The 13086-nt window shown below is 53.9% G+C and overlaps 1 protein-coding gene and 1 non-coding gene across 7 annotated transcripts in view; both read left to right on the top strand.

Moving 5' to 3' along the window:
* COL27A1 (collagen type XXVII alpha 1 chain) overlaps window positions 1–11504 on the top strand; it is a 153552-nt gene extending 142048 nt beyond the window's left edge. For 4 of the 6 annotated variants that reach the window (XM_037797559.1, XM_037797558.1, XM_037797555.1 and 1 more), the window contains 12 exons: window positions 234–287; window positions 763–825; window positions 1180–1233; window positions 1389–1424; window positions 1527–1544; window positions 1762–1797; window positions 2087–2113; window positions 3919–3984; window positions 5688–5856; window positions 6735–6844; window positions 8303–8521; window positions 9566–11504. In XM_037797559.1, coding sequence (XP_037653487.1) covers window positions 234–287; window positions 763–825; window positions 1180–1233; window positions 1389–1424; window positions 1527–1544; window positions 1762–1797; window positions 2087–2113; window positions 3919–3984; window positions 5688–5856; window positions 6735–6844; window positions 8303–8521; window positions 9566–9712 — 999 coding nt within the window. In that variant the 3' untranslated portion in view covers window positions 9713–11504. Of the gene's footprint in view, window positions 1–233; window positions 288–762; window positions 826–1179; window positions 1234–1388; window positions 1425–1526; window positions 1545–1761; window positions 1798–2086; window positions 2114–3918; window positions 3985–5687; window positions 5857–6734; window positions 6845–8302; window positions 8522–9565 lie in introns of those variants that run through there. The other 2 variants (XM_037797556.1, XR_005210656.1) reach the window with 2 other exon arrangements.
* Window positions 11505–12584: 1080 nt separating this feature from the next.
* On the top strand, window positions 12585–12690 carry LOC119505843. The gene has a single exon (XR_005210878.1). It is a non-coding gene; the product is annotated as a U6 spliceosomal RNA (small nuclear RNA).
* Window positions 12691–13086: the final 396 nt, after the last annotated feature.

Below are 13086 nucleotides of genomic sequence, written 5' to 3'. Positions count from 1 at the left end.
GGATCTCGAGTGTCCTAGAGGCCCGTTTCTCGTGGAATACTTGAGCTGGCCTCCGTTTTGTCATTGAGGGACTAGCTTGTGATCCAGTCACACTCGTGTGAACCCCTCAGGGTGGAGTCGCTGATGTCCCCAGAGAGACCGGGAGAGAAAAGTCAGGCCAGGGGTCCCCATGACCCGCCCGGCCCCCTTGTCCTCTTCCCCACCAGCCCTCGCTCTTCCTGTCCTCCCTGCAGGGTGACGCTGGCGTGATGGGCTTCCCAGGAATCTCCGGCCTCTTCGGACCCAAGGTACAGACTCCCACTCCTCACTGTACCTGTTGGGACCCTGTCCACCCACCCTTTCGTTCATTCATTCATTCATTCAGCTATTGGTTGAGCGCTTACTGTGTGGACTGGGACACAGCCGGAATCAATATGAACTTCTTTGTCCCTGTTTGCTTCTAACCTGGCATTCCAAGCCCAGCTCCACAGTGTACCCACCCTGTGCTTCTCCCAGCCTCAGTTTCCTCATCCATAAAATGGGGTGACCCCAGTACAGGGCTGTTATAAGGATTTAGTTAGACGAGGCATGCACCACCCAGCACAGAGCCAGCCTGATCGTACCTGCTCAATAATAAAAATAACCCTTCAGGAGGTGGTCTCTCTGTTAAGGCCTCTCCTGATGGGAGGGTGAAGATGGGCCAGACCCTGGGGTGGGGGAGCTGCTGGGACCCCCTCCCAGCAGCCACTCAGGCCCCGACAGCCCCTCCTTTGTCTCCCACAGGGCCCCCCTGGAGACATCGGCTTCAAAGGCATCCAGGGGCCGCGGGGGCCTCCCGGCTTGGTGGTGAGACCCCTCCCTCTCTACCTTGGTGGGGACAATCGCCCCAGGCCCAAGGCTGGCTCTGTCATCAGCCGGGTGGACCGTTCTCCTCCTCCCGCACCCTCGTTCCCACTTCTCCCTTCGCCTGCCTTCCTGCCGAGTGGGCTGCCTCCTCCCCTCTCCCACCTCCCCTTCCTCATCTGGCAGCCCACCCCAAGGTGCACACTAGGCGTTCAGGAGACACACAGCCCGGCCCCTGCTGGAGGACACTTCCCTGTCACTTCCTTGGAATCCTCAGGCTGTCCCCCACCCTGCGCTCTCCCTGGGGTCTTCTCCAGGCCTGCGATGAGGATACATGGCCTTTTTTCTCTCCTTCAGGGAAAGGAAGGCATCATTGGGCCACTGGGAACCCTGGGACCTTCGGGACTTCCGGTATGTGTAGGGGGCTGGGCAGCAAGACTCCTGGGCCCCCTTGGGTCCCTGTAGCCAGATGGTCTGTGACTGAGTGCTGTCTGAGCCTCAGTTTCCCCATCTGTGAAACAGCTTCCCCCGTCAGCCCTCTCTCACTGGTTGGTGGTTTATTGCAGGGCCCAAAGGGCAACAGAGGCAGCCGAGGGGACTTGGTGAGTGGATGGTCTGGGGTCAGTGCTCCGGGGGTAGGTGGGGGGCTGGGCTCTCAGGATGGGGTCCCCTAACTCTGCTTCCCTTCTTCTGTCTCCCTCCAGGGATTGCAAGGTCCGCGGGTGAGTGGACTGGGGTGTGAGTGCTGGTGGGAGAGGAGGAGTGGGGTGGGGTGGGGCACGTGCCTTCTCTGGACCTCAGTCTTCCCATCCGTACCCATCTGTACCAGGGTGACCACTGTCCCTTGACCTCAGTTCTGCTTGAGAAGGGCTGGGAGTCAGGGTGGGGGTGGCAGGGCTTTGCTGACCAGTACTTACTGTTCTTCTCCCTCTCCTCCAGGGTTCTCCCGGCCCGAGAGGGCGGCCTGGCCCACCGGTAGGTAACCGAATGTGCCTCCCAGGGGCAGGAGCTGGGTTGAATGAGACCCAAAGCTTCGCAGGAGGACCTTGCCTTGACCTTGAACCTCAGAAGACTCCCAGGCTGGGGGAGGGTACACTGGCCCAGATGGACCTGTCATCTGGGAGAGTGTAGACCAGGCCCCTGGGAGAGAGGAGACCAGCTTGGCATCCCTCTCGTGCCCTGAAAGCCCCTCCCGTCTTCTGACAGCCCCGGGGCTCTGGTACCCTGTCCCCATCAAACACTGACCCACCCTCTTCTTTTGCAGGGTCCTCCAGGGAACCCTATCCAGCTTGTAAGTTGGAGAACATTCTCTTTTGCCTGTTTGGGGTAGGGTCTGGGGGACAGCTGACCGCTGTGACCACAGTGGTTAACCCTAGGCTGGGGCCGGTGATGCCCATGTCCTTTTGTCACTCCATCCCTGGAACCCTGAACCCTAAGGCAGCAGGAGCAGCCCTGGACTGAGAGGGCTGCCGTATGCCCTGACTGTGAACCCCTGGGCTGCCCTATGCACACAGGCTGATTGCTGAGGGTGCCCCCGCCCCCACCCCCAGCCCCCCGCCCCATCTCAGATTCCCTGAGCCCCAAAACAGGTGGGCATGGAGGCAGAGAGCACGGCCCCTCCCAGGCCCGGGGCTGGCTCCGCCCCCTTTTACTGCTGCTCTGCTGTTGGAATCAGGCCAGGGAAAGGGCCAAAAGGGAAGACTGGATGTTGCAGGGGTCCTTGGACTGATTCTGGGGTTCACTGCCCTTCTCACCTCTCAGCTCCTCATGGTCCCTCCCTCTGCTCCCCCAAATGAACGGAATGGCAGCCCCACCCCAAGAAAGCCAGCTGGGGGAAAATGAAGATTCAGGAAAAAGCCTTTTCCCCCTAAAAAGTGGAAAATGAGAGGATTTTGAATTATTTGAATACTACCTAAGATTTACTCAGCACTTCAGTTAGATGCCAGATACCATTAGAAGGGCTTTTCATGTGTTAACTCACCGATTTCTCTGTGAGATTGTTTTATTATCATACCCATTTTAAAGTTGAGCCAACCAAGGCACAGAAAACTGAGGCAGCTTGTCCCAGATTATGCAGTTAATAAGTGGCAGTGCTGGGAAGGGAATCTGAGAAGGTCCAGAGTCCTGACTCTGAACCGCAGTCCTGGGATTTAATCCCCGTCAGACGCCCCCTTCCTGTCCATGCCAAGCCCAGCGCCAGGGTTGGCGATACGAGGGTATATTAGACAATCACAGTGCAAGACAAAGCATCTGGCCTTTGATGGGGAAATGTGGGATTGTGTGAACCCAGAGAAGCGGGGTCCTCACCCAGCCTGGGGACAGGAGCATTGGGTAAGGCTTCCCTTTGCAGTTCACATCTATAGGATGAGCAGAAGGCAGGATTTCTCAACCTTGGCACTGCTGACCCAGATACGCCTTTGTTGGGGGGGCCACCCAGTGCATTTGGGATGCTTAGCAGCATCCCTGGGCTCTACCCACTAGAAGATGCTGGTAGTATCCTTTCCTGAGTTGTGACAACCACAACTGTCACCAGAGCCCTGGAGGGCAACATTGCCCCTGTTGAGAACCGCTGCTACAGGAAGAAAGCCAGGTGGAGGACTGGAGGGAGGGAAGAGTGTTCCGGCACTGGGAGCAGTGTTGTGCAAAGGCCCTGTGGCTGGGAAGATCGTGGCATTTGGGGACTTAGAAGTACTATACCGTGAATGGTTGGTAGAGCCTGTGGGGGAGAAGAGAAGGAGAGGCTGGAGAGCAAGGCACAGCACTCAGGCAGGACTTGGAACCACGCTGATGAGTTTGGACTTGATCCTGCGGACATGGAGGAGCTGCGGAAGCACCTGAAGGAAGGGAGTGCTGAGTCAGCTTTGAGTCTTAGAAGTTCCTCTGCCTGCAAGGAGAGGAAGGACAGAGAGTGCCGCAGAGGGCATGTGACTTGGCCAGGGTTCCCCCTTCACCCCCTCTCCCCCATCCCCACGCCTGATGGCCTTGTCTTTAAAGGGGGAGCGGGGGTGAGAGAGAACATGCTCAGGCCCTGGGGCTCCTGCGTGGTGGACGGGGTTCCCTGGGGGGCCAGGACACACATCCTCTCTTCTTGCCCAGCAACAGGATGACCTTGGGGCAGCTTTCCAGACGTGGATGGACACTAATGGAGCGTTCACACCAGAGGTACTGCCCGAGCTCCATGGGGGAGCCCTTCCTGGAGGAAATAGAGATAACGGCCCACGTGTGGCCAGCACCCTCCACGTCACCAGCACAGATGGGGGCGGGGGGCAGAGGCTCCAAGGGGCGGCCACTGGTCCATGTCTTGAGGCTTTGTGGGCTAACAGGGGTCAGAAGCCAGCCCCGAGCCCTTCCGCTTTCCTCCAGAGGCTTCCCCGTGTCCTCGGAGCTCTTGCTGGCCTGGGCCGGGGAAGGCAGGAGCTGTGTGAAGAGAGGCTCACCTGGGCCCAGGGACCACAGCCGCCCTGCCAGGAGCAGGGAGCTCACGGGCAGCCCCCAGGACCCTGCTGAGTCCCTGGCCGAGGCTCCAGGCTGAGGAGGGCCCCACGGCAGGAGCCACCTCTCAGCCTTTCCCCCTTCCCGTGATGAGGAAGTCGCTGCCCCCAGCTCAGACCTGGGGCTGATACCGAGTCAACCCCTGCGCTTTCTCAGAGCTCACAGTGCAGTGAAAAGACCACATGGAGAAGCCCGTTATTGTCCAGGAAGGTCAATGGGAAGAGAGGAACATCCAAGATGCAGTGGGGGCAGGCAGGGGGGCATTTCTTCCCACTTCTAGAGGTCAGTTATGCTGCTTCCAGGGATAGCTCTGACCTCAGCCGTCCCTGACTGTATAGTCACCTCCCCTTGGTACGTGGCAATAGGACACAATGAGAGTTTATTTCTCATGCACATAAAGGCTAATTGGCTTGTTAATCAGGGCCCTAGACTGCCCGTGGGGCCTCTGCCCTCTCCCACCTGTGGCCTAAGGTCACCTGGACACTGCACTGGGGCAGGAGAGTGTGGAGAATAGTGCAGCAGGGTTTTATGGGCCAGGAGTGCATCTCCTCTGCTGCGGCGCAGGCTTGTGGCCCCCTGTGGCAAGGGATGCTGGGAGATGTAGTCCAGCTGCATTTCCAGGCAGAGAGGAAATGGATTAGGCGAGGGGCTGCCAGGCTCTGCCACACATGCACACACACATACACATGCAATGCACGTACACAACTACACATGCACGCATGCACATACACACATACATGCACATACACTCATGCATACACACATACTTGCACACACACACACACACATACATACATGCATACACACACACACTACCTCCATAACCCGAGAGGGACAAGGGCTTATGAGCTCTGATTTGTAGCTGTGGAACTGAGGCTCAGGGTCACTCAGGCGGGAGTCCCACCTGCAGCCCTCCCCTCAGCCTGGGGGAGATCAGCTCCTTCTCCAAGCTGCAGTCCTCCCCCTTGGACTTGTGCTGCTGTCAGTTCTGTCTCCTGGTGCCTCACAGAAGCTCCTGTCTCCTACCCAAAGGGAACCCAAAAGGGACCAGTTGCCCCTCCAAGTCTGCCCCTCTCTGCACATCCTGCTTCATGGGCTCATTCTGGATAGGGAGTTAGGGCCACTCCCCAGTATCCTGGGCACCCTGGGGAACATAGACTGACTCTCACCCTCCTTGAGCCTGGGGGAATGGACCCACCACGTCTCCTCCCAGGTCCTCAGGTTCTTTATATGTGAAATGGAGGGAAACCCAACCATGATCCTGGGACTCAGAGGTGTCCCCCAAGTAGTGAGAACTTGGGGGCAGTGGGGGCTTGGTCCTCAGGCTGGGTCACCACCTTCAGGAGCTGTTAGCCACCCCTCTCCTCTGACAGGGTCGTGGCCATCCGGAACGGCTGGTGCTGGACCAGGGAGGGGAGATCTTTAAAACCTTACACTACCTCAGCAACCTCATCCAGAGCATTAAGACGCCCCTGGGCACCAGAGAGAACCCTGCCCGGGTCTGCCGGGACCTCATGGACTGTGAGCAGAAGATGGTGGATGGTAAGAGGGCCTGCAGGGACTTACAAGGGCTCTCTACCCTGGGGGTCCCATCTGGGGGGAGCTGGGGAACAAGGAGCATTTGACTGGCTCGACTAGGCGAAGGGTCTGTCCTCGGGGATCTAGATACATCTTTTACGGTCTTTTATTCATTCAACAAACAGTCACTGAGCCCCACAGGGTACCAGGCCTTGTGCTCCCTGGGGTGTGGGGATATAAGAGTGAACACAGAGGACTGAGTCCACCCTACCAGAGCCACAGGACCCACAAGCTGGGGACATATCATTTCAGTGCAGTGAGATAAGAGCTTTGGCAGAAAAAACCCCAAGGGCCATGGCAGGCCTTTCCCCATCAAGGCTCCTTGGAAGAGCCAGCACGTCCCCCCTTCTGTCCTCTTCTCCTTCTCTCTTCTCTCTGAGCTTGGGCAGGGAACCACCTGGTTCTCAGCTGCAGAGCCCTTATCTTCTCGGGAGTCCAATGGGGGGGGGGCACTGACTCCTCCTGTGGGCCCTAGCAGGAGTCCTGGGCCTTGGGGGAGAAGCCACTCAACTAGTTGACCCCTGAATCTCTTGGGCAAGTGGCTCAGCTTCTCTCAACCTCAGTTGTCCCCTCTGTAGAATGGGAGCATCACAACAGCAACCCAGAGAAGCACTCAGCCTTGTGGCCCCCTCCAGGGGCTCTGCCAGCTGTGAGCTCAGCCTCTGAGGGTTTCTTTTTACCTCTGTGATGCCAAGAGTCCCTTTTATGGCCTCCCTGACTTTATGCCCAGTTACAGCTCAGGGGGGTCACAAAGTACAGAGACCATCTGCAGAGCTAAGCCCGGGCCCCTCCCCACACATATACACCTCCCCTCCATCCTCCCCGCCCCGCTCCACCTGCAGGCACCTACTGGGTGGACCCAAACCTCGGCTGCTCCTCTGACACCATCGAAGTCTCCTGCAGCTTCACGCATGGTGGACAGACATGTCTCAAGCCCGTCACGGCCTCTAAGGTACCCTCTGCTCCCACCCCTGCCGGGCCCCCCTGCCCTGGGAAGAGTCATTAGGAGTTCTGCTGAGTCCTGGCTGACTTGCCGTCTGACTTTGGGCAAGTCATCCCCTCTTTCTGAGCCTCAGCTTCCTCATCCATCAGCTGGGGTGAGTTGGGCTAGATCCTTGGCTTCCAAACCCGTTCAAATGGTATGATGTCAATGATTGTTTCTTCAGTTCAAATCTCCTGCCTAAAATCTAAAACAGAGTAGTTTAACCAAGCTGGCCTGGCTGGGAGAACCAGAAACTATCAGCCTGAGCTGTCAGAGTGATGCTCACCTGGGACAGCTGCGGGGCGCTGTCTGCTGAAATTTACCTAATGGTGGATGAGCACCTGCTGTGTGCCTATCTCTGGGCTGGGAATTTCAGGTGGCTCAGGGCGACTCACCAGCCAACCCTGGCAGGCAGGGCCAGGGGCTGAGACTGCTGTACCACCCAGGGCACCACTCAGGGAGCTGTGGCTCTGCAGTGCCAGGAAGCCGTCCGCATTTGGATACGGTTCATCTCGCAGTAAGAAGAGCTGCCCTGGCTGTAGGAGAGGTGGGGACCCAGAGCCTCCCTGTGGCCCATCTCACCATCCCACCCAGGGAGGCTCCAGGAGGTGCCTTGAGCTGACCGTGCCAGCCCAGAGTTTGAGGGTCTCTAAGTGAGGCAATCCATCAACTGATCGACAGGTCTTTGTTAGGTCCCTGCCTGGTGCCAGGTACTGGGATTTAGCAGGGAGCATGGCAGACTCGCAGCCCCAGTGGCACCTTTACATATTCAGCTAGGGATCCCATCCAGAGGGTCTCTGCTGGCCCATTCCCCCCAGACTCTGAGGTTTGGGGGCCGCTCTGTATACCTGGTGGAGGGGTAAGCCAGAGCTGGCACCTGGGTTGGCAGAGCAGCCCCCCAATATGGGACACTATGCCCATCTGGAACAACGGCTGGGAAGGGCCCGGGCTCTCTGGGGAGCTGCTCCAGGCATAAATCCTGCCTTTGTTCTCAGCCTGCCATTTTCCGTCAGCACCTTACCCACCCTACAGGGTTCTTGGCCACAGGGATTTGGGGACTTGGAAGGCCTGGGGAAGGGACTTCTCATTTCCTCAGCACTCCAAGGGCATCTCAATCTTGGGTGAGAGCCTCATTCTCTCTGGGCCTCTCTGACCCCCCGTCAGCCCCAAAGACCTTCCATGGAATAGAGGAGTGGATCAGGCTACAGGAGGGATGCATGAGGGCTGCAGGTCTGGCCTTGGCGTGAGGCAGGCTTTGGTTCCCCTGTCCACATGTGGGCACCCGCCAGTCCCTGCCTTCCCACACGTGGTTGGGCAGTGCTTATCAGGAAGGACCTTGGCCCTGTCCTCTCTAGAGTGAGACAAGGAACCCCGAGGGCCTGGGGCAGCCAGGCCCAGCCCCTGCCCACTGCTGCATCTGCTCCATAGGTCGAGTTTGCAGTCAGCCGGGTCCAGATGAATTTTCTGCACCTGCTAAGCTCCGAGGTGACACAGCACATCACCATCCACTGCCTCAATATGACCGTGTGGCAGGAGGGCACCGGGCAGATCCCAGCCAAGCAGGCCGTGCGCTTCCGGGCCTGGAATGGGCAGATATTTGAAGCTGGGGGTCAGTTCAAGCCAGAGGTGTCTGTGGATGGCTGCAAGGTAACTCTCAGAGCCCCTCACAGGGCCCTCATGCTGGGACAAGCAGAAAAACATGTTTTCACTATAAAATGTTACATACTAATTTTATATAATTTAGTGTAATGATATATATATATAATTTTTCATATAGTAATTTTATTACAGCTGTTTTATAAAATTGATTTTATTTACTTCTGCTCTGGGAAACTTCTAAGGAAAGCTCTGGGCTAGTGAAAATTCAACAGGCTGGTAGATACTGTACTTATTTGCAAGGCTACTTAAATGAGGATTTGTACACTTCTCTCTGCCACTACCCTGGTCAATCTAATTTCTTCTCTTAACATGTTTGGTCATTTTCAGAAGCCAAAATCAGGGTGGGTTTTTAGGGGACAGAAGTTTAGCAAGTAATCAGAACAGAAAAACCAGTTACACAAGATTCTTAAAAACTGATGCTACACAGTATTCATGAGGATATGGGATAAACCAACACTCTCACACAAAGCTATCAGGAAAAATAAATCAGTAGAAGCTTTCAGGACTCCAGCTATGAGGCAAAATATATCCAAAGTCTTTGGATCCAGCAACTCCACTTCTAGAATTTGTCCTAGGGAAATAATTAAGAATGAGCATGAAGATTTAGCTTCAATGACATTCACTGCATAAGTGTTACTTATAACAACAAAACATTTGAAAACAATTGAAATGTCCGAAAAATATGCCACTGCTGTAGTGAAATACCAGGTAGCCATTAAAAATTACGAGGACAGATGTTGGGAAAGTGCTCAGGGTGTATGATGAGAACAGGTAGGTAGGTGCAGCCCATCCTCGTTGTCCGTGGCCGCCATAGTCATGAATCTGCCTATTTGCTAAAAGTGTCAGTGGTGCTTTCGCAGGCATTCACCGACATGCACAGGCAAAGAGCAGCCAAGAAGAAACCCATCCAGCAGGGGTGGAACCAGGCTGGTTCAGTATTTGCTAATGGAGTGTTTCTGGGGACTTTACAGAACATAGCCACAGCAAATCATGACAACTGACTCAGATGTGCCCTTTGCCATCTACCCTCAGGTCCAGGACGGCCACTGGCATCAGACGCTCTTCACCTTCCGGACCCAGGACCCCCAGCAGCTGCCCATCGTCAGCGTGGACAACCTCCCTCCTGCCTCATCAGGGAAGCACTACCGCCTCGAAGTTGGACCCGCGTGCTTCCTCTGACCTCTGACCTCCCGGCTCCTCTAGGCCTCGTGGGGGAGGGGAAAGGAGGAGGAGGCAAGGGGAGGCCACCAAGGGGCAAGTGGGGCCAGGAGAGGAGCCCACCTGCCCAAGGTGTCTTGGACGGGTCCCCAGCTGTGGGCTGCCCAGGAGAAGTGGGTGGGGGGAGCCGGGGACAGGGCATCCTGGGGAGCCACTGGTCCCAGCTCAGACCCAAAGACCAACCAAAGAGCCAGCCGGAGTAGGCTGGGCTGGCCACCGCTGGAGCCCCTGGCCTGTCTCCCGGCTCTGCGGCCACCCCCTCCCTCCCCCAGCCTTCTGCCCAAAGAGCCCCACGTTCAAGTCAACTCAAGGGAAGGGGGCATCTCGCCAGCTGGTCCCTGCCAGGGAGATTCTGATGTGCAATATTAGAAAGGAGACATGAAAAAAAAAGGAGAAAAGGAAAGAAAGAAGTATATATATATTTTATTTAAACAAACACAAAGAAGGTGCGTTACTATTTTTTCACCTGGGAAAGAGGTGAGACCGTAATAGAGAGCAGCCAGGGGGTGGGCAGCGCTGCGTGCGGAGAGGCAGTGGCGAGATCCTCGGGGCTGGGGGTACCCGCGTTTGCTACCTCCCACTGTGAAATCGCTGGTGCTCGAATTGTCTTGTAATGTATGTGATTTTTTTTTTTAAGGGGAAAAAAAAAAAAACTATTTAAGATTCTGAAGGTGCTACCATTTTGCTACAGACTTTGAAGAACCTTTTTGATGTGGGGCCCTGTCCTACATCTTTCTCTCTCCTCCAAATGGCAAAGTTTGAGGCATTTAAAATTTTTTCTTGTCGTCACCCTTGTGCTAATCAGGTAATCTGCTAAGGAGGGGAAAAAAAAAAGGAAAAATTTAAACAAACAAACAAACAAAAAAACCCCTACCAAAAGCGAGAAGTAGAGAGATTTTTACCTTTTAACTTATGGACTTTGAAATGTTTGTCCTCTTACGGCGGAGGGAGGCCTGAGCATGAAGGATTTTAACTCGGCCTCTTGTGGTCCTCAAGGGAAGTTAGGCCTGCCTTGGAGGGCAGGGCCTGGAGAGGCGCTGGAAGAAACTTTGGCTTTGAAGAGACCCCATGAGTGGTGCTGGGTCAAGGCGAGCTGGAGCGGTGAAATAAAAGTATCTGACCATCTTGCAAAGCCACAGAATGCTTCCTCTAAGGGTGAGCCCTTCCAGGAGCCTGTCCTGCTAAGGGGCATCGTTCTTGCTTTTTCATTGTCATTAAATTCCATAGAAACCCAGTATCATTATCTCCAAGAGTGAATTGGGGGCGAGGAGAAAGAATGATTATGGGAATCTTGGAGTTCAGAATTAATAGTGATATTCAGTTTAATCTGAATTGTCATATCTGCAAACAAGTCAGCGCCCAAATTGAATTTGGGGGTTATTTTTAACTATGGAATTATTTTTATAGAAGGGGAAAATTTATGTGAAAGTCTCTATTTGTGTATTTTCCTAAGGCTGTGTCTCTTTGGGAATTGGATTTGATTTTCATTATTTAATACCTCACTCTGGCCTGCCCTCCCTACCCTGACACCTCCTGTATTCCTTGCCCCCTGTTCAGCCTGGACATTCCCAACAGAAGTGCGTTTTTGTAGTGCTAGGTTCCCCACGCCACCAGACTGACCTGTCTGCTGTCTAGTTCTTGGGTTTTTCGGCTGTCCTTGTTATGTCTCTGTCCACATGTCAGTGTGTTAAAACCCCAATGGGTTATTTTTCTTCTTTTCCCTTCTGGATTTTAAATAAATATTTAAAACTGAGGCAATGGAATGGCGTCTGTGGTTGTGTGCTTCTTCCCAAAGCTGGGGAGGGGGTGGGAATGCAGTGGGGGAGATGCTTAGGGGGTGCCCAGCTCATGCTGCTTCCCCAAAGTGGAAAGGGGCAGGGAGAGATGAGGGTGCTCAAGGGAGAGAATGTGGGTTCATTAGGGAGGAAGTACATCAGGTTAACATGATCAATTTTTTAAAATTGTGGTAAAATACGCACAGCATAAAATCTGCCATTTGTGTCATTTAGTACATTTACAGTGTTTGCAATCACTATCTAATTCCAGAACATTTTTATCACCCCAAAAGGAAACACTATACCCATGATGCACTCACTCTCCATTTCCCCTTTTCCCCAGCCCCTGGGCACCACTAATCTGTTTCCGTCTCTGGATTTGTCTACCCCGGATATTTCATTAAAAATGTGGTCTTCTGAGTCTGCTTCTTTCACTTGGCTTTGTGTTTCCAAAGCTCATCTGCCTTGTAGTATGTGTCAGTCCTTCATTCCTTATTAAGACTGAATCATATCACCTGGTATGTACATACCCCATTTTGTTTATCCTTATCCTTCCATTTGCTGATGAACATTTGGGTTGTTTCCACGCGGGGCTACTGTGCAGAGTACTGCAATATGAGACGTTCTTCCCTGCGAGATTCTTGAAAGAGGTCACTGCAGCACCTTCCTAGAAAGAAGGAAGTGAGTGAGACCACAGGAGGATGAATTTCCAGACTTAGCAAATAAAAATACAGGAAACCCAGATAAACGTGAATTTCAGATAAACCACAAATAAGTCTTTTTTGTGTAAGTGTGTCCCAAATGTTTATCAGAAATTTAAATTTAACAAGACGTCTGCATTTTATCTGGCAAAGCTCCTGGGAGAAGGTGGACCTGCTGAGCTGGAACCCTGTTTTTGACCCTTGATGCAGCTCTCTTAAGTCCTCGGCTTGTTCTGCCTTCCCGGGGACCTTGGACAAACTGGAACTTTCCTGTCCTTCTCATCTATGAGTTGAAAGAACAAATCACAAGCTGATGAGTTCATGCCTGGGATTTTATGTTTTAAAAACTTGCATTGAGTGTTCATTTTGGCAGCACATATATTAAAATTGGAATGATATAGAAAAGATTAGCATGGCCCCGTACAAGGATGATACACAAATTCGTGAAGGATTCCATTTAAAAAAAACAAAAACAAAAACTTGCATTGAGTTTCCAAGTCATCAGCCCACATCAGTCCTCTCTGTCCTCCCCACCCTGGAACCTGATCGTGAGCACTGCCCTGCCCTGCCGACCTGTCCACACAGCCCAGGATACAAAGTCTGGAAGGACTTGGAGGTTCCCCCCTCCCAGGCACATCCTCCCTTGTTACCCAGAGGGTAACCTCAGCCCACAGATGTGAGGAGACTTGCCTGTGGTCAGAGGGGAACCCAAGGCAGCGATGTGGTCCAAACCCAACACTGCAGATGGCACCATTAAGGGAATCAGATCAGTGGTTCCCCGAGTGGCGCCAGGACCAGCAGAAGAGCCCCTGGGAGCTCCTTAGAAATGCAGATGCTCCGTCTCACCCCAGACCAAACA

Source organism: Choloepus didactylus, chromosome 10, assembly GCF_015220235.1.
Source record: "Choloepus didactylus isolate mChoDid1 chromosome 10, mChoDid1.pri, whole genome shotgun sequence".
Lineage (NCBI taxonomy): Eukaryota > Metazoa > Chordata > Mammalia > Pilosa > Megalonychidae > Choloepus > Choloepus didactylus.
The sequence above is the reverse complement of the archived record's forward strand: the minus strand, read 5'-3'. Positions and strand labels throughout refer to the sequence as shown.